We start from the raw sequence: 20,848 nt of genomic DNA on the forward strand, positions 1-20,848 counted from the left end.
TTTGCAGTTTTGGTTAACATTACTGACTTAGGACTTCTTATTACTGACTTATGGGACCACTTGAGATAGGGTCCATTCCTCTTGCCGCTTCTTCAGTGCAAATTTCAATGGAAGGTCTAGAAGAAAGGACAGTTTCTCCCTTCCCCAGTGGAAGCTGAGGGCCAGGCAACTCACTGCTCATGTTTGCAGAACATGCTAAAGCTCCTGGGAATCCTAACATAGGAACATAAGTCAAGTCATGCCGGATCAGACCCAAGTTCCAACCAGTCCAGCAGTTCATCCACATGGTGGCAAAACAGCTGCCCACAGGTTCCCTCAAGGAGGATGGGTAAAGGAGTTCTGCCTGCCCAAGCTCCCCAGCAACTGATGTATGCAGGCCTCTGAAAATGGAGGTAGCGAATAGTCAACGATGCTTGTCGCCTTCTCCTCCCTGAATCTGTCCATGCCTGTATAATTACAGCATGCAAAGGGCGCTCAGGAAGCCTCAGAATTATGCCATACACGAGGCCTGAGATAGACATGCAGGTAATATCTATTATACCGTGAACCTCCAGGGTCAGAACTTGGAATTATAGTTACTCAGTCTTAGTCATCATCTGCACCACCTAGCAGTCTTGTCACTTTTGAGGATGAATTATAACCAGCAAATTTCTGTATTTAAAGAACTATCACGAGAACAGGAACCCTGCCCTCCTTTGTGTCTGATCTGAACAACAGTGTTACTCAACTTTTTGACAGCTAAGACTCCCCCCTCCACACACACACACACACACACACATGCAAACACCACTGAATTAACATTGAGATGCTATCCATTCACAGATATCCTTTTTAGAATAAGGACTGGCCATCCTCAGAGAAAGCCACCCTAGAGCTTATGTAGTAGAAAAGCAGGAAAGAAGATGCTCAATTTTGCAATGAACCCAGAAGTAAATGCAGCAAAAGGCTTGAGGTATTTATCACAGCACATCAGTAGTTCACAGAAAACTAGTGTGTCCTAAGAATGGGAATTAGAATCTGAAATGCACATTTGCTTATTGAACTCAATCAGATCTATTTCTGAGTAAAACATGGATTTTATTGTAAAATTAAAATATATACGTGTGTATGATCAACCCTGCTCAGGAATTGGTTAATGACTTATTCCATGATAAATCCTGAGTCTCACCCAGTAACATCACTTCCCATTGCACCTGGATGTCTTTTGAAGTCACTCCTTCAAGTTCTGACTGGTCGTATGCCTGCCCTGTGTATTTTCGGAGAAACATTGCCTTAGGTAGAATGTCTCCAAGCGCTGTTTTAACAAATCTTTGCTAGAGTGTCATAAAGCAATAGTCTGAACTGTGTAAATATTAATCATTCTAGGTAACAAGGCAAGTATTTTTTTTATGGTGGCAGGAGGAGCTGATGGAAAAAATTACAGTTTACATATTTGACCTTGGAGGGAGATAGTGACAGGTTAAAATGATATGCCAATATGAAACCCAGACAGCTTTGCAAAGGGTGCATTAAAGACAGTCTTAACTGAACATAGCAGTTAGTGGCTGAGATAAATACGTTCATGCCATGAGGATGTGAGTCATGGGAAATGACTGATAAGTGCATTTTTATGAGGGTTCAGGCAAAAGGGGCTAATAAGAAGTAATAATAAGGGTGGAACTCCCCTCTTTCACATTCGCCCTTTGCACTTGGTTAGAATATTGATCTGAAATTCAGCAGTTTGGGGTTGTAGCCCTTGTTGGCCATGAAGCTCCTGGCTGACTCCTGAGCTAATTGCTGGCTTTCCCCTTTAGAGTAAGGATAAAAATACAGTGGAAGAGGATAATGTAAGTTGTTTTGGGTTCCTTGCAAGAGAAAAAAAGGTGGACTATAAATGGAATCATACAAGGATACATCAGTAAAGTCAAAGGCCATCCTACATAGGTCTTGATGCAGTTGGGAACCATGACTCGGTGGTGGTACCCCTGCTTTGCACGGAGAAGACTGAGTTTACTCCCCACTTTCTGCAAGTATGGCTGGAAAATGCCTGGCTGAAACCCTGGATCAGGTGGCCTGGTTCAGCACATGGCGCATTCCTAGTGAATCACGTTCCTTTGCACTTCGGCCTTCCTCTCTGTGGAGCTTCACTGTGTGGACAATGAACCAGGGCCAGGGAGCTGTGCCAGTTTGCTGGTGGAAAGAAAATTGCTGGAAGAGCATCCCCTGCTTCTTCCTTGCAGTTCTGTGTACCCCAGAAGACTGAGGAACTCTCTGGAGTAAATTGGGAGAGCATCTGGGGACTGCAGGGAGCAAGAGAGCAAAAGCAAGTTCTCAAACACCACTGGGAGTTCACTTCTGCTACACTGGATTTAAGACAGATTGTACTCAATAAGAATGGGCAATATAGTAGAAAAGCAGGAGTTATTATGAGCCTCTTTTTCCTATCCCTGATGAAATGGGATTGCAGAAATTAGGTCATTCTGCACCTTATTAATCAAGCAAGCTTTGCCTGAATAATTAAAGAGATGCAGGTGGCGCAGTGGTTTAAACCGCTGTGCTGCTGGGCTGGTTGATCGAAAGGTCGCCAGTTCGAATCTGCACAGCGGGGTGAGTTCCCTTTGCTCCGTCCCAGCTCCTGCCAACCTTGCAGCTCGAAAGTATGAAAATGCAAGTAGATAAAAAGGTACCACTTTGATGGGAAGGTAAACAGTGTTCCATGCACTGGGAGTTCACTTGTGCTACACTGGATTTAAGACAGATTGTACTCAATAAGAAGAATAAGGAATACAGTAGAAAAGCAGGAGTTACTATGAGCCTCTTTTTCCTATCCCTGATGAAATGGAATTGAAGAAATTAGGTCATTCTGCACCTTATTAATCACACAAGCTTTGTCTGAATAATTAGACACAACTCTAGTAGCACTGGGGTTCCAGCAACATTTGCTGATCAATCATTCAAAAAAATCATTGGGTTTATTATAAGATGATACTTTTTGGAGAAAGTGGTTTGATTTGCAATGCCTAAAGGAATTATTAGATAATTAGCTGCCTTCAGGGCCATTTTGGTGCAGTGTGGTGCAGTGGTTAGGAGCACAGGACTTGGGCTCAGGGGATCTGGGTTCTAGTCCTCACTTGGTCGTGAAGCAAACTGGGTGACCTTGGTCCAGTTACAGATTCTCAGCCCAACAACACTGGGTTGTTGTTGTGAGGATAAGATTGAGAACAGCAGGAGGAGGAGGATGTAAGCTGCCTCGAGTTCTTTTAAAAGAAGGGAAGGGAAGGGAAGGGAAGGGAAGGGAAGGGAAGGGAAGGGAAGGGAAGGGAAGGGAAGGCTATTCGCCACTAGTGTCTCAGAATGGGTTACAATAAAATCTAATATAAATAGATATAAATCTAATAAATAAATTTTCTTCGTAGGAAAATGGGGTACAAGTCCACTGATAATTATGATACATGTTTCCCCCACTGCAGTTGCTTTGCCAATGGCCTCCGACCTGGAGCTGTACGACGTGTCTCACAGCAGCATGCGAGCGAAGTGGAAGGGAGTCGTGGGTGCCACTGGCTACATGATACTGTATGCTCCTCTCACTGATGGGCTAGCAGCAGATGAAAAGGAGGTGAGGGGGCCGGCGTCACTCAGGAGCCCTGTTCCAAACACAGAATCATAGGCGTGCCCAACCCTTGCGTCGAGGCATGTGCTTGCATTCCTGAAAGGCGGCAGTGGAAAACCTTTTGGTCGTTGTGCCTAATCTTGCAGTTGAGCTTCAACTGATCCAAAGCCTGCAGAATACGCCTTTTCACTCTTCCTGCCTCTTCCCCTTCATCTGGCACCCCTTTCTCTCTCTTTCTCTAACACTCTTTTTTCTCTCTGCCTTCCTCCTCCTTCCTTTCCTTCCCCACACAGTCTGCTGACGGAAAAAGATCATATCATTCCTGCCAGAAGTCTGAACTGATCATGTGCAGAGTGCTTTTGAAATCAGGCTGAGGGCCACAGGTTGCTCATCCCTGAAAACACTGGCCCTGCAAACACTTTATTAGAGCATATGCATTAATTTAAACCAGGGATGTGCTGGACCACCTGTTGCTGGTAGTCTTGGAACAAATCCTTGCCTAGCAGGACATTGTCACAATCCTGCACAATGCTATGTGAGTAAGACCTGTATAAATGCAATGACTTAACATACTGTTAGCTGTGCTTTTTGGACTGAACAGATGCTTAGGTCTACCTTTGAGGAAGTTAAGCACACAGCAAGTACGGAACAGAATATGAAAACTGCCCATGTTGCCACAGTCCCACTTTTAAAGAAGAATGTGGGTGTCGTACCATTAAATTGGGTGCCCTCCTTTTAAGGTTCCAGTTGTCCCTTGAACAAGCATCTAATCCAAGTTTTGAAAGGGATTTTGTCCATTCTTATCAGAGATGTTGTTTTAGATTGTACCTGGAATTCAGGAAGCTTTGGAGAATCGTGAGGAAAGGGATATTCAAGGAATTGTTTGTTTAGTGCGTTTATATCTGGCTTTTGTCCAAGGAGCTCAAGGTTGTCTTCCTGTTTTATCTTTACAACACCCCTGTGAGATAGGTTAGTCTCGGGAACAGTGATGGGCTCAAGGTCGCCTTCTGAGTTTCCTGGCTAAGTGGGGGTTCACATCTGGGCTCGGAGTCAGCCTTCTCCAGTGTGATGTTTTCAGATGTTAGGGACTAAAACTCCAGTCAGTCCAAGCCAGCATGGCCAGTGGGGGAGCATATTGAGAAGGCCTGCTCTCATTACTCCACTGTATGTTGTATGATTCTAATATTTGCTAATAACGTCAAGCTGCATTTATTTATTTAAAGCTTTTCTATCCTGTCTTATTACAGAAAGTCTCAGGATGGTCTTGGTTGTAGACATTTGGCTTAGTTGTAGACCTAATCTAAGATTGCCATGAGCTGTACTGAAAAAGAGCACCAATCCTCTTGACTCAGCTAATGTAAACTGCTAAGAACGTAAGAAAAGCCATGCTGGATCAGACCCAAGGTCCGTGGAGTCCAGCTCTCCATACACATTGATGGCAAACCAGCTGTCCACAGGATCCCTGCAGTAGGATGGCGGCAAGGCCTCCTCCTGCCCAGCTCCTTAGCACATTGTGTATGCAGGCATGCCACTTGAGGAAAGGAGTCAGCACATGGCCAGCAAGACTAGTAGCCACTGATAACCTCCTCTTCCATGAACCTCTCCAGTCCCCCTTTAAAGCCATCCAGACTGGTGGTGATCACAGTGAAAACCCTGAGCTGGGAAGGGACACCATCTTGATCTCGCCCCTCAATTTCAGCATGCGAAATTTCATTAATACCCGATCAGGTAAGAAGCAGACAAAAGCATGCAAGGCTGTGGAAAGAATGCAGAGAAGCTATTAAGAGCTTGCCTTTTGTTCTTTGTGAAGGATATTGCCATGGGAATGCTCCCTCTCACTGGAAACTTCTGAATTCAGCAATTCTGAGAACCTTGCCCGATAGACAGATTTCTCAAGAAATGAGTCACTCATTATTATTACTATTATTACGCCCCTTGAAGGTGCTCCAGGGGACAAAAATATTAACTTTAAATTGCAAACTGCATCTGAACCTCACCTCACAGAGAGGCTTGTTAATGCGCTCATCACCGCTGCCTCCTTCCACCTCCACAGTCAGTTTATCGCAGCGGCCATTCTCAGCTGCATCTCCTTTATTGTTGCAATGGAAACAATCCCACAAGAGAAATCTTGCGGACTTTCGTTACTATTATTATTACGTGGCATTTGTATCCCACCCTTTTCCTCTTGCAAGGAACCCAAGGCAGCTTACATGGCTGCATTTTTATTCCCACAACAACAACCCTGTGAGGCAGGTTGCACTGAGAGTGACTGGTCCAAAGTCATCCAGTGAGATACTTGGCCAAGAGAGGACTCGAACCCAGATCTTCCAGGTCCCTAGTCATGCACTCTAAGCACCACACCACACTGGTTCTGCCAGATATTTTCCTCCTTTAGCATCATGTTGTGTCCTCAACCAACAACCTGAAAAGACTACTGTATCTCTGGTGGACAGAACCATACATTTCTAGAGCTGGCTGAAGTGGTTCTTAAGCAGAAGCTAAATTGTTCCCCCCACCCCAGCTAGAAGGACCAGTTTGAGAAGTTTGTGCTGCACCACTGAGACCCCAATCTCAGCCTTCACCTGCCCTGCTTGCCCCAGTCATCGTGAAACCTGAAGCAAGGCGCTTCACCCTGCAACATGGCAGGGCTGGCCTTGGATGCTCTTTCTTCAGATCATCACTTTGAAAAGGAACACTCTAACCTTTCTTCTGCTACTTCTCCCTGCAATAAGGGTGCAGGATCTATTTCTGGCCTCTGGGACATTTTGGCAACACTCTGGGGGTCACTTTGGGGGTGCAAAGCAAAAGGGATAAGGCCCCAATAACAAAAATTACCAGCATATTTTAGCTGAAAGCTCTCACTGCCCCCAAGTAAGCCTTAAGAAGGGCATTTCAGCCTTTTATAACTGGGAACAATTATACAAATGCTGGTAAACCAGAAAATGATACATGGTTGGGGTAAGCTGGATAGGAGCAAGGGAAGCAGGTGGGGTTTTCCTGGAAGTCTCAGAGGACCAACTTTGGCCTTTCAGCTTGAAGTTCTGCCCCCTGACCCCTAACTCCTTCTCCCATTCATGTGTCACCCAGCAAGAGTTCTAAACCCATGTTTTCAATGCACAGGATCCTCCTATCATTGCATTGCAGAGGTGAAAAGGGGGCTCCAGTTTCAAGACATGAATTGTTGGCAGTCTTATTCTGCCATGGAAATGCTTGCCTTGCAAGGAAACACATTGTGTGAGCTGCCATGCAGATTAAGACACCATTTTCAAAAGGGGAGGAAGGAAGGTAGATCTAGGTTTTCTAGTAGGTTTCTGTGTGATTTGAAGTAGATCAGCAAGGATTTGGCTTGCTTTAACAAGAACAATAGCTCCACAACAACAGTGAGGTAGGGTGTGCTGAGAGTCTGTTATTGGCCCAAAGCCACCCAGTCGGTTTCTGAGCAGGGGCTGGAACCCAGACTGCTTGAGTCCCAGTTCTGTGCTTTTAACCACTACGCCACAGAGCTGATATGAGTCAGTTCTACATTAACATTCATCCATACCCTAAGCCCTGCTTTTTTGCCTAGGATATAGGCCATTCACATACCTGAAAAACTCCTCCCACCTGATTCTACCTATTCAAGCTAATGAATTCATTTCTGAGCTGATATTTCTCTTTTCTCATAGATGAAAATCGGAGAAACCTCGACCAGCATTGAACTGGAAGGTTTGCTGCCCAATACAGAATACACAGTCACGGTTTACGCGATGTTTGGTGAAGAAGCCAGTGACCCTCTTACAGGGCAAGAAACAACACGTAAGTGACTCCTGTCCCCTGGGAAGGCTGTCTGCCTGGGAAGACAAACACCTGGTTTTGAACTCTGGTATGGAATCATTCCCCAAGAGGCTATTTTGGGAGGGCAGGTAGGAAGCAGGTAGGAAGTTCTCCCAGCTCAACTGTGATGTATTAATATCCTTGGAAGAAACAATGCCATTGATAATTGTGGGGTATTTTAAAGAACAACCAAAATATGCTACTTTGGGTGAAGTTTCAATATAGCCAGGAACAGAATTTTAAATTTGGCTGCGAAGATTAATATTATTAATAGCACTATTATATTAATGCTACATTAATTAATATAGCATTAATATAATATTGATATGGCTGAGAGCCAATGTGATATGGTGGTTAAAAGCATGGGTCTGGCGCTCCGGCAATCTTTCTTCTAGTCCCCTCTCAGCCATGGAGCCAACTAAGTGACTTTGGGCCAGTCACAGACTCTCAGCCCAACCTACCTCACAGGGTTGTTGTTGTAGGGATAAGATTGAGAGCAGCAGGAGGAGAATGATGTAAGCCACTCTGAGTTCTCTAAAACAGAAAAAGGTGGGATATAAATATAATAAATCAATATTAATTTCATTCTCTATTACCCCAGAGCTGAAGTTCTCCAAGCAACAGTTATAACACAACAGTTCATCCTTCCCACAAAATAATTTTCTTTTTACCTCTTCTTGCTGAAAATGAGATTGCATTCATTGTTGTTACTCCAGAATGTTATTTACCATCTGTGTGTTTATAGACCGGATCCAAAATGTGTGCACACACAAACTCACACACACGCTAAACATCTCTCTCTAAGGCACAATTACATGGGAATCATTCTTCTGTAAGGTTTCCTAGCTGTCATGCCAATACAGTGTATACACTCTGGCAAGACTTCTACTGGAAATGTTCCTAGAAAATTGTGTCTAGAACTGGAGATACCCCAGCTGGCCCTTGCTTTTCCTTGTGGTGTTACAGGGGGATCCGGACTTTCTGCATCAAAACTGTCTATGCTGTTAAACATACAATGGCAAAAAGAGAGGATGAGCTGCATCAGACCGACTTACAAAATGGTGTGCATATATGCACAAAATAAGAGCCCAAAATTAAAAGAAAGGCTTTTGGAAAACTGTATTTTTGAGTAGTGCCTAGCCCTTTTCCCACTGGCAGTTTTTCTGCTCAGAATCACCTCTGCTGGGTTCTAGATGTGTGTTATCCCTGCCAACAGGGAAATATTGGGAGCAAAGTCAATTCTGGGGCCAGAAAGCCATCAGCTAAGGGCAAACAACAGAACTTTTGGTAAAGTTGTACTTGGACATTTCTCCCTCAGACTGCTAGAGATATATGTATGTAATGTATTTCTATGAGAAAGAATCCTCTGCACATGGAAAACTAGCACCTTAGGGTTAAAGCTAGGCTTGCACCATTCTTCTAGTTCTATATGGGTTCAAAGGCTTTAATACGGGTGCAAGATTCTCCCACACGCAGTCTGAAATGGAATAGTCTAGGAACAGTTTTACTACATGAGCTACACTGAGTAGTTTCAAATGAGTTTCTTGAGGTATTCAGAGAGAAGTTCACAATATCCCTGAGGGTTCGTATCTTATTTCATTCATAATGTATGTTGCGTATCACAAAATATTCTATCTTTGACATGGCAGTGTCCATCTAGAAAAACAGGTTTCATGAGAAGGGAAAACTTGCAAATCACACATTTTGACAGTATAAACACAGTAGTAGGGAACTAATTATATGCCAACATTGGAATAATTTCCACTGGGGCTAAATTCCTTTTAAATTCAAGTCCCGTGGTGTAAGGGCCTTGTTCTTTACATTCACCTGTCTTTATACCTAAGAGATGCTTAAAGAAAACAAACACAACATATTCATAATTTTGACTTTCCTTCACTTTTTCAAGTGCCTTTAAGTCCACCGCAAAATCTGCAATTTTCAAATATTGGACACAGCTCAGCTAAGATAACTTGGGATACTCCTTCTAAAAAAGTAAAAGGTTACCGCATCATGTATGTCAAGACAGATGGAACAGAAACCAACGAGGTAAGCAGATGCTTAAAAATAGTATGCTTAAAAAATAGACCCAGATATAATATGACATAGCTATATGACCCTGCCAGTAATTGATATGACAAGAGCCAGATTTACTATTTCCTCTGAGTGAGAACAGTTTTTGGAACTTGATGCAAAGTTCCAGAGCTCTGAGAAAGGACAGTATTCCAAACAACAATACAAAATATTCCAAATATTCCAATATTGCAATAGCATCTGAAGACTTTCTATCATCCATAGCTCTTTTCCCAGTCTGGTCAGATTCTGGGGCAGCATGGAAATAGGGTTTTTGTTGCAGCATGCACACCTGTGACCAAAACAAAACAAAACAAAACAAAGCATAACACTTACTAGCAAATGTACTCAGATAATCAATTCAGTTCTCCACCAGGGTTCACCTGGGTCTTATGGGATCTTCTTTTTGGATGGTAACATCCACTATTTTACTTGCTTCAAAATGTGGGAACCGAGCCCTGCCGTGTTCGGGCAGGTATTTTGGATGCCAGGTTACAGTAGGGAATTGGGATCATGATTAGGACGGACTCATATTAATGAGTGCAGATGATGATTCCCTAGCTGACCTTCCCTCTCTGCCAGTAAATTGTAGTAATTAACTTTTATTATAACTTTTTAAAACCCAAACAAATATTAAAAAAGAAAATATAAGTGCATAGATTTGAATATCACTTTCAATGCATGTATATTACGTGTGTGTGTGTGTGTGTGTGTGTGTGTGTGTGAGAGAGAGAGAGAGAGAGAGAGAGAGAGAGAGAGAGAGAGAGAGAGAGCGAGCACAGCTTTTTGAGCATTATATATACTGTAGCTTCTAGCAATGCTCCATATGTGCATTTTATAGAGCCCTCAAACTATTTTCTCTTCCCTAAAGAGATACCACACCATAAATATTACAAGTGGTAGAAAACCTGCTGCTTTGATAAACTGTTTTGGGCTTTTAAAATGCACAAGCCCAAGTCTGTATTATTTTTCCAAAACCCATCTTTGTTTTCTGTTAGCGCTACAGCTTGTTTTTGTTCTTCTTCACTGCCTTCCATAGGACAATGGCTTGGTTCTTAAACAGAAATACAATTTTGAACAGAAGTGCGATTTGTGGTTGATGCATTGTTATTGCCTTTTTAAAGTGTCCTGTAAATTGTTCTCTTTCCTCTGAAGCCCAGATAATTTAGTTCAGCAGGTAAGATCTAGCGGTGTGTGAAAGTGAGAACTGTTCAGTTCTCTGTCTTCTTCATGGCCAAAAGGAAGGAAATGATCCATTTCTTCCAGTAAGATGGAGCGGTTGCCAAGCCACTGAAGGGCACATCTTGGCATCTCATCCCCAATTCTATCTTCAGGTGTCAGGAAACCACTAGCTTGAAGCAAGCCTATTTTTGACATCCCGATGGAGGCTCGCCACCTTGCTTTCTAATCATCAGTCATCTTTTATCCTGCAGGAAGAGGTTGGTCGTGTCTCCACCCACACCCTGAAGAGTCTCACATCCCTCACAGAATACACCATCGCTATTTTCTCCATTTATGAGGAAGGCCAATCAGATCCGCTTACAGGCAGCTTTACCACAAGTAAGTCTGGCTGCATTTTTGAATGCTTTCCAAGTCTAGCTATGATACTCCCTTTCTTTTCTGGAAAGTAATGTGATTACAGCATTCTCCTTCCACAGTTTTTATGTTCAAGAAAAGGAGTGTTTCCCCCCACCCACTTTTCATTCCCCTGCCAGTTTGGAAGCTTCATATTAAAACAAATGCAAATGAACATTTTGTCTAATTATGCTATAGAAAGAAAGAGAAAGACATTTAAGGCAAGTTAAGTGTTTCAGGCTTCACTGAACAAATAATTTAGATGAATCCACATCATCCCCATGCCTTTAAGAAGTGCCAGTTTTCAACATTTGGTTGCGTTGATTTCTTTGACCACAAAACACATTGCCGTTACAAATCAGAGAAGAAATAAGGGAATCACTCAGTGGGGGTCTTTTCTTCTCTTGCCTTGTTTTGCCTTTAAAAAGGATGCAATAAAGCAAATGTGCTAATAATGCGCATTATGTGCCCTGTCCTTTAAACAGTTGATTAAGACCCCTGATTACAGTCTGAACTGAGAGGTTCCTGGTTCATAGGTTTAAATAGTCTAGCAGGACATGTCAGACATTTAGGGCTTTGCCAGTGTTCTGTCAGAAAGAACTTCCCACAACAGGGCAGAGCAAAATCCATCTTGCCCTCATCTTGCTTTCCACCATGTTCCTTCTCAGCACATTCGCCTCCTGCAGAATGGCTTGCTAAGTCATTACTTCTCATCATTTGGCAATAGTGGCTGATGCTGGTGTAGTAGTTGGTTTTGCTCAGCTTTTTTCAATCTGGTGCCTTCCAGATACATTGACCTGCCATTCCCATCACCTCAGGTTCAGGCAGGATGACTAAACCACTGCAGAGATTTTAACTTCTTTCAGCCTAAGGGCCAAATTCCAGCCAAATTCCATTCCCGAGAAGCTCTTATGGGCATCATCTCGGTGGTGATTGGGGCTGAGGCAGGTTGAGGCCACCCATTCAAAAAATATCGGGTTTTTTGAATAAAAAAAACCCCGAACTCTGGAGCAGCGGATTTGGTCCTCAGGCTGGCTGGAGTTGTTCCCATGTCTGAGGCCCTGATCACTTGCTCCACTATCACCCCCCGGAGCTGCTCCTATCACCTGTGCAAAAAATAAACTTTCTAATATTGGTGAGCTCGCAACCTTTGTGCTTCTGTTTCATAGAATCATCACAGAATTGGAAGGTCATCATGGGAAACAGACAGATCTCATGTATCTTCCCTGTGTTATTTTGTCTTTTAGAAAAAGTGCCATCACCTCAGTATTTGGAAATAGATGAAGTATCTACAGATAGCTTCAGGGTCAGCTGGAAGCCTCCGTCTGCTGATGTTGCCCTTTATAGGCTGGCATGGATTCCACTGGGTGGGGAAGAAGCGGAAGAGGTGATTGTTCTGGTCTTTCATACAAGATCTTGCCCTACTAGTGGGGAACACGATGTGATGATCTGCATATGTAGAACGAAAGAAGCATGATATCTCTCAGGCCTGGCTGGCCAATGCTGGAATAGTATGACTGATTTTTAATTCATTTTTAGTAAGACCCCAGAGAACCAACAATGTTTGTGAATGTCGTTAAGGTAGGAAGCAATGTGAGTAGCTGGGCGAATCTCATGAGATGCATTTACGGTTGGCACTGTAATTCTCTAATCTGATGCTCTTCATTTTGAAGTTCATCTCGGTGAGCACCGCAGTTGAATAACCTGCCTTTGTATCTATTCCTCCTTCTGTTTAAGATTGTGTTAAGTGGAGAGGTGGATACTCACCTGATTGAAGGCTTGCTACCTAATACAGAGTATGAGGTGTCCTTGTTGGCCATCTTTGATGATGACAGTGAAAGTGATATTGTTGCTGCACTTGGAACCACAAGTAAGTCAGGAAAGGTGGCAATCTCCCCACACCCCTTGATTCTAATGCATGCTTCCTAGAAGAAGAGGTGCCATGGCCCAAGATTGTCTGGAAACACTGCCTAATCCCTGGTGCATCCTGGCCAAGCCTGGAAATGGCTCAATGCTTGCCTCCCATCAAATAGCAGCACTGAGCTAATGATAATAATGCCATCCATCATTCCTTCCTGCATTGACCAAAGTATCCGGCGCTGAGGTTCTTCCCATTCATCTAGTCTCCAGTTCAATGTCAGTTCATGACTGTTGTGTCTTCTTGATCCTGTGCATTCCGCAACAAGAACATTTTATTTTTGAGTGATGGTGACTGGCAGGAAAATAGGATTATTGAGGCTTGGGAGAATAGTGGTTTGTAAAATGAAAATTTTACCTAAGATTAATTTTTTTATTTGGGATGTTGCCAGTTAGACTATTAGGGAAAGAGTTGGAAGATTGGCAAAATATGATTAAGAAATTCTGTAATGGAGATAGGAAAGCAAGGATTTGTAAGAAGATGATATAAATCACAAAAAGAGGGAGGATTATATATTCCGAATATTACATCATACTATGAAGTGAATCAATTAAGATGTATTCCAAATATTATTTTACGAGCAGATGAGATAATATGGACAGAGATGGAACATCAAGAAATTGGGGGATCTTTTTTAAACATATTTTAAAACAAGAAGATAAGAAGAATGCAAAAAGAACAGAAAATACCTTTTTTAAAAAATTGATATGAATTTGGGAGAAGTATAGGGAAGAATTTATGCCAATCACCTCAGCAATGGCCCCAATTACAGAGATTAGAGGATTTCCAGAAAATTTGAGGGGTAGTTTAAGAAAGGTATTAAAAGAAAAATAAACAGGGTAAAAGATTGAATGGAGGAAATGGATAATAAGGAAAGGATAATGGCATTACTTGGGAAAGGAGCATTAACTTGGTTTAATGTTATGCACTTGGAAGACTGGACTAGAGAATGGTTGCAGAAAAATGGTGCGTATATGTTGGAGATGTGGACAAAATACAGGTACCTTTTTCCATATGTGGTGGGAATGTGAAAATATTGAGAAATTCTGGGTAATGATTTTAAGGAGATTAGTAGAATATTGAACTTAAAAATTGAATTATATCCTGAAATATCATTGTTGCTAATGTTTTGTGACAAGAAAAGGAAGTGGAACATTAAACAATTAATAATAAATTTGATAATAACAAAGAATTGGAAGGAGAAAGGAGATCTCCAGTTAATTGAATTGTATAAAGAAGTTTGGAATATAACTGTTAATGTCAAGTTGATGTGTGAGATAAAGGTGAAAAAGGGATTGGTAAAGAAGAATGATATTAACAATAGTCAGTGACTGGATGTACACAAGACATTTATCAGAACCGTCTCTAAAATGAGATAATGTATGAAATTATTCCTATTGCTTTTTTCAGTTGAAATGGCAACTACTGAATTGACTACGATAACCACTACTAGTACTACAACTTCCCGCCCTACAACAGCAGGTATAAAACTATATAAAGCGATGAAAAATACAGTAAAAAAGAGATTTGTTTCATAAAGTTACTTATAAATATTATGCTTTTTATATTCTCAGGATTATTGAGCTTTAATGCCTAGTGGATTTTTAAAAGCTGTTTGTAGTTAAAACAATGCATACATATTTCCAAAGTAATATTTTATTGTATTTTATTTTGTGCTGTGAGCCGCCCCGAGGCTTCGGCAAGGGGCGGCATAGAAATGTTTTAATAAATAAATAAATATTTTAAGTGATTTAAAATGTTTAATATTATTTCAGTCTTTCGAATTGGAATAAGAAATCTGGCTATTGATGAGGAAACTACCTCAAGCTTAAGAGTAAAATGGGACATTTCAGATTATGATGTTCGTCGGTACAGGGTGACCTACCTTGCGGCCAGCGGCGATCGCGATGAGGAAGTGGTGAGAACTGAGGGCATAGTTTTTGTTTGGCTGAGCTTGGGCACTTAAAGATAATTTCATAACAAACTGATAAAGGACTCCCTTGCCATAAATGACTCAATCAGTGTTGATGGTCGTCTATAAGCTAAATAATGGGTGCATAATCTTGCTTATGGTGTTGGTTTATCTATATGTTCATGCAGTGTGATCTGTATGCATAGCATTTGACAGAGGGAGGTATTCAGGATCAAACCCCATGGCCTTGTAATATGCTACTGCATGATAAGAAAATTGGTTGTCAGAATGCATCCTGTACGATCCCAGAAACAGGAAGAACAGGATTTGAAAACTGACAGAGATGCTAATTCCAGTGTACGCAAGTCAAATTCAAAAATGTTGGCTTAGCTCTGTTTATGAAAACAAAGAAATGTGTAACACATAAGTTTTTCTTTCCCACTTTGAGCATCAGTGTAACTTGATCAGTGCCTTGTTTGGTAAAATTCTACATTCTGCTGGAGCTCTCAGTCTTTTTTTTTAAATTACTGCTTTGGCAGAATGCTGCTTCTTGTAACCTTCTAATTGTATCTGCATTTCTTAGTGCTCTTTATCAGTAAAAATGTCAAAAGGGGAGTTCATTGACAATTTCTCCTTGTAAGCTATTGGACATTCCACTTAAAACTGTTACCGCTGTTATGAGTTTGGGTAGCAAATGATGCTTTTTAAATGCAATCTTTCATGTCAAAATGGGAAGTGCTGCAGATTCCTGCTGGGTGGGGATTATGGGAACTGCAGTCCAACACATCTAGAAGGCACCAGGTTGATGAGGAGAGTGCTGCAGAAGATCTTCTGTGTGGCTTTTGTCAATTTTTTAAATAGGAGAAAAAAAAGAAAGGAAGGAAGGATGTGGGTATCACTAACCTTTGCAAAGATGACATTTCAGTTTGTTTCCTTTAGTGGACTTAGCATTTGCGCTTCCCTTTTCTGCATAAGATATTTATTTATTCTGCAGCTTCATGGAGACTTCTTCCATCTTCTTTGGCAAGGGTTTTGTTGATGTTGTTGTTGTGTTGTTGTTTCATTGTGCTTTTGTTTTCTTTTGTTTTTGGAAGTTTTGTTTCTCTGCCTTCCTGTATGTTGCATTGACAAACACAAGGTGGCACCACAGTCTAATGCAATTGCTGAATTACAGGAACCTTCATTCCAGTTTATTGCACCCCTAACATGTAATACCTTACTATTCTCACTCTAAAAAGAGAGATGCAAAAATGGATGCTGCTGTTGTAGTTCTTATTTTCATTTCTATACTGCTTCTCAACTGAAGCTCTTTGGGAAGTTTTCAACAGTCCATAAAACAGTTAATAGAATACAATAAAATATATACAATCAGAAATACATGAAAAAGTTGAAACACCTAAAACCAAACAGTAACAAGGAAAGATTCAGTAAAAGACCTGGGATGGGCAAGCCCCTCAAGCCCCTGGGTATCTAAATAAGTCTTTAAAAGTCATTAAAAGTATTGGCATAGAGGGCCATCTTAACTGAGGTTATTCCAAAAGCAGGGGGCCACCACAGAGAAAGCCCCCTTCCCCCCGTGACCACCCTCTGCACTTCCCTTGGAGTGAGCACTCAAAGAAAGGCCCAGAGGCTGAGCATAGTGTCCTGGTAGATTGTACTTGGTAGAGGCACTCCCACAGTTATTGCGGTCCTTAGCCATGTAAGGCTTTTTGGGTCAAAACCAGCACCTTGAACTGGGACCAGGAGCACTCAGGTAACCAGTGCAGGCAGACCAGAACTGCTCTTCTGTATTTGTACATGCAAGTCCCAGCTGTTAATCTGTCTGCTACACTCTGCCACAACAAATGGGATAAGCCCCAAAGGAGGAGGATGTTAAACCAATAGAATAAGCATCTAAATGTCTGTGAGTGACAGTTCCCAAGCACATGACAAATGCTGTGTGTGGAGAAGGCCCTCCTTTTGGATATGCTGGTGTGCTCCAGATGTCTGATACAGCTAATCTCTGCTAATTGGTATTGTATGCTAAGCAGCTGTCGCTTTTGCTGTGGTTACACTGCATGTGGCAAGCATTTGCAGTCATGACATTCGTTGGAATGCAGTTTCATGAAACCCTGATGGCCAGAGCATTCTTCCTTCCTTGGCAGTCACATATGATACCACTTAACTCTCTTGTCATCTTCCAAAGTGATTTTTTTTTTTAAAGTTCTACCTTCGGAAAACACATTTTGTATTGCCTCAAATGCCAACAAACCCTTGAGTGGCTGCCGCAAAATCCTCGCTTGTGGCAGACAATTCTGAGCCATATTTACACAGGATGCCTGCCACGGCTTGCTCAGGCTCACCACCAACCCCATAAATAGAGAACAGTTCCAAGAATGCTCTCAACACTCCACTTTGGCTGTCAATTGCAGGAAAGATCAGAAATGGCGTACGCGTTTTCCTTCAGAGAAGCACACACATCTTTACTGATCTCTTCACCCCAACTTCCTTCTGGGACATCATTTGAAAGCTCTTGTTGTAAAGCTTCTGAACCCTAAACATAGAAGGTTTTTTGACTGCAATACCATAATTATTCCACTTTAGTCCTTAGGACTAATCAAGGTTGTTTGGAGCATTGTCCCTAAGCTCTACTTATCCCAAGCCTTGTTTCTTGTTATTTTTTCTTTATTATTTCTAAATAGTCATAGTTATTCCCTGCTTTTCACTGTTTAACGTAGTCCCTTGAATTTGCACAGTCTAGCATATTAATATCAAGCAATTAAATGGTAAGAGTGTGTCTGTGGATGTGGGTCATTTTAAAGCACAAATCCTTTCTTTCTAGGTGGACCCATCAGGCTATTTGTGATGCTAAGAGGGAACCTGCATGTATTACAGCATATGCAAGGCTCAGGCTATCTTTGTGGAGACAAAGTGAAACTATACATAAAGAAGGCTGTATCTATACTTCAAACTTAGCTGGTTTAATAGTCATTCCTGCAGGGAACCCTGGGAGCTGTAGTTCTGCAATACAAATAAAAATGTCAAAGTTTAATGTCCCTTTGCCTAACTGCAGTTTCCAAGATCGATAAAGCATGTACACCTTTGTGCATTAAAATCTTCCACAAGTCGAATTCAGAAGTCATGGTGCATATGAGATACCCAATAAATGCCATGTGGCAAAGTATCCACATGCTTTGTTTTTCTGTGGACTGAGACTGGCCCAGATGTGCTGTGACATGCAGAAACGAACCCTCAGTTTCTTCCTTCCTTCCCTTCTTGTTTTTCCTGTCCAGGTAATGGTCCCTGCGAGGCAAAACAATGTGCTTCTTCAGTCCTTGCTTTCAGACACGGAATATAAAGTTATGGTCACTCCTATCTATTCTGATGGGGAAGGTGCCAGTTTGTCAGTTCCGGGAAAAACCCGTGAGTACAAAGCATTCCGTTTCCATAAAGGCCCAGATGTCAGCTGCTTTCCCTTTTCGGCAAAGCTATTTCTCCAGGACACACTGAGAAGGATTGAATCTGTGCTGTGCTTCCCTTTCAGTGCCCCTGTTTGCTCCACAGAACCTGCGAGTCTCTGATGAGTGGTACAACAGATTGCGCATCACCTGGGATGGCCCTCCGTCACTCACAATGGGATACAGAATTGTATATAAACCTGTGAATGGTGAATATCTGAAGCGGCTGCCCATGCAGATTTATTTATGCTTTGTGAAAATCAGTCATGCGAATACCCTCTGCCTACTGAAAGTCAGTGTGGTATAGTGGTTAGAGTGCAGGACTGGGACTCAGGAGATCTGGGTTCGAGTCCCCACTCAGTGATGTTGCTCACTGGGTGCCTTTAGGCCAGTCATGGCCTCTCAGCCTAACCTACCTGACAGAGCTGTTGTGAAAGTAAAAAACGAAGAAAGGTGGGGCATGAATGTAATGTAATAATACGAATATCTAACCATGGGTCTCGCAGACAGCAGGCGAGGTGGCAAAGCTTTGTCTTGGCTTTTCTGCTCCAAACTGCACCTGAGGCCTCATGAGATTTATTTATTTATTTATTTATTTACATGTATTTGTAGGCTGCCTATAATTGCTGAGGCAGTGATCCTTCTGCCAAAGATAGAAAGCTTATCGGACAGAAAGCTAGGCTAGAAGTCTTTCTCCTGACCTGCTAGTTTTCTGCATGCAGGGTTGTTGTTGTTTTTGTAAGGGAGGAACATACATCCATGTTCTAATGTTTAATCTGATGTTTGCAAAAACCTCTAGCCTTCAGCAAGTGGTTATTTAGGCTCAAATTAACCATGACAAATTAGGTTTTTTTAAGGCATGGGCAAGGATTTTGCACACAAAAAATGGTTGCTGGGCAACATGACTAACATTGCAGACATTGCAATCCTGAGCATCTTTGCTCAGAAGTAACTGACTGGTTTTAATGGAACTAATTCCCTTGCAAGCACACTTTGGATTGCATCCATACAGCAAAGCCTTACTTCATATGTTGTTTTGTTATTGGCTTTGCCAACATCTTTTCACTTATGGCATGCTGCTAGCTTTGTACTGAAACAGGGAAATGCATCTTTTTTGGGTTCAAGTTGTGGGGAGGGGATTATTGGAACATGGACAGGCAATTCAGTGAGAATGGAAGTGAGCTAGTAACATTTGTGAACGTGTTGCAATGCCATGTTAAAGCCCATTAAACGTGAAATTATTGTTGTCACTCCTAAAATGTTTTTCATGTAAAAATGACTTGCCTCAAGCTTTCAGAATAGGCAGATGAAAAATTCAGCCAATGAACAAAGACTGTATCAGTTTGCAAATAGGAAAAACAGCTCCTTTTAAAGGTATCGCTCTTTGCTGATCGAAAATCAGGAATTATGTTTCATAGAGACTTAAAGCTAAATGTGGTTTGACCTTAAGGGGTACATTTCTTTAAGTCATTTGTATTCTTATTTCATTTCTTTCAGTCCCTGGGCCAGCTCTCGAAACCTTTGTGGGAGATGATATCAACACGATCCTCATTTTGAATTTGTTTAGTGGAACAGAGTACAGTGTTAAAGTATTTGCTTCTTACTCAACGGGATTTAGTGATGCCTTAGCGGGTGTAGCCAAAACATGTAAGAACACTCAAATCCTTGTTATCCAATTTCTAATCTCCGTGGACCATAATTCACCAGCAACCTTAGCATTATGTAGTGAACAGAATCTCAGATGGAATAATATCCCATCTGCTCTTTCTAAAGGATTTTTTTTGCCTGTTGTTGACATGAACCACCCAGGGAGCGTTGGCTATTAGGCAGTATAGGAATGTAATAAATGAAACTTGGTCATTTTCACAAATGACATACACAATGTGTGCTAGACTCCATGTGTTCATTTGGTACAGAGAGTGGAAAATATAAAAATTAAAATCAAGTGTACATCCCAATCAGCACAATAAAACTTGGACAAAGTAAAATCTTAAAATCACCTGTGAAAATAGGCATTATTCTAGGTGTATGAATCAAATGAACTTAAGTGTTTACTGATAAATCTTCAAAAATACAATTTAAAAGGAATGCATGTAAATATTCTAAAGAAGCTTCATGACACACACATTTCTGATGCTTACCAGTGTGTCTCAAGGCCAACAAAGTACCTGCACCTGGAGCAAGGCATCTGAAGAATATCTTAGTATGCAAGCAGGTTGAATTGTTCCAGTTCATTCATCTTGCCATGGGATTCTTCACCACAGAAGTTCTGTCTGATATCATGAAGAGCAGAGGGTATAGGCATCTCAAGGGACTTGTACCCCTTATCACTTTTCACCCTTCCCTGTGTCCTACTAAGCATGAAGTTCAGAGGAAGTGGACATTGTTACTTGCTGATTCACTCTAAGCAGGACAAGAGACCAAGCAGTACCTTGGATAGCACATTGCACGAAGCTCTAGCTGGAACGGTCTGCCATAAGGAGTGTTGTCTCATCAAGAACCAAGACCTTAAGAAGGCTGGCTCCGCCTGGTCT

At 41.8% G+C, this 20,848-nt stretch overlaps 1 protein-coding gene across 5 annotated transcripts in view; it reads left to right on the forward strand.

Moving 5' to 3' along the window:
• The window catches only part of COL14A1 (collagen type XIV alpha 1 chain), a 139,542-nt gene that overhangs the window by 53,666 nt on the left and 65,028 nt on the right, over positions 1-20,848 (forward strand). For all 5 annotated transcript variants that reach the window (XM_044421842.1, XM_044421845.1, XM_044421841.1 and 2 more), the window contains 11 exons: positions 3,450-3,595; positions 7,255-7,384; positions 9,309-9,448; positions 10,906-11,032; positions 12,295-12,434; positions 12,785-12,917; positions 14,376-14,447; positions 14,741-14,883; positions 18,150-18,279; positions 18,401-18,523; positions 19,812-19,961. In XM_044421842.1, the coding sequence (XP_044277777.1) occupies positions 3,450-3,595; positions 7,255-7,384; positions 9,309-9,448; positions 10,906-11,032; positions 12,295-12,434; positions 12,785-12,917; positions 14,376-14,447; positions 14,741-14,883; positions 18,150-18,279; positions 18,401-18,523; positions 19,812-19,961 (1,434 nt within the window). The remainder of the gene's footprint in view (positions 1-3,449; positions 3,596-7,254; positions 7,385-9,308; positions 9,449-10,905; positions 11,033-12,294; positions 12,435-12,784; positions 12,918-14,375; positions 14,448-14,740; positions 14,884-18,149; positions 18,280-18,400; positions 18,524-19,811; positions 19,962-20,848) is intronic.

Source organism: Varanus komodoensis, unplaced genomic scaffold (assembly GCF_004798865.1).
Source record: "Varanus komodoensis strain SLA01 unplaced genomic scaffold, ASM479886v1 scaffold12, whole genome shotgun sequence".
Classification (NCBI taxonomy): Eukaryota; Metazoa; Chordata; class Lepidosauria; order Squamata; family Varanidae; genus Varanus; species Varanus komodoensis.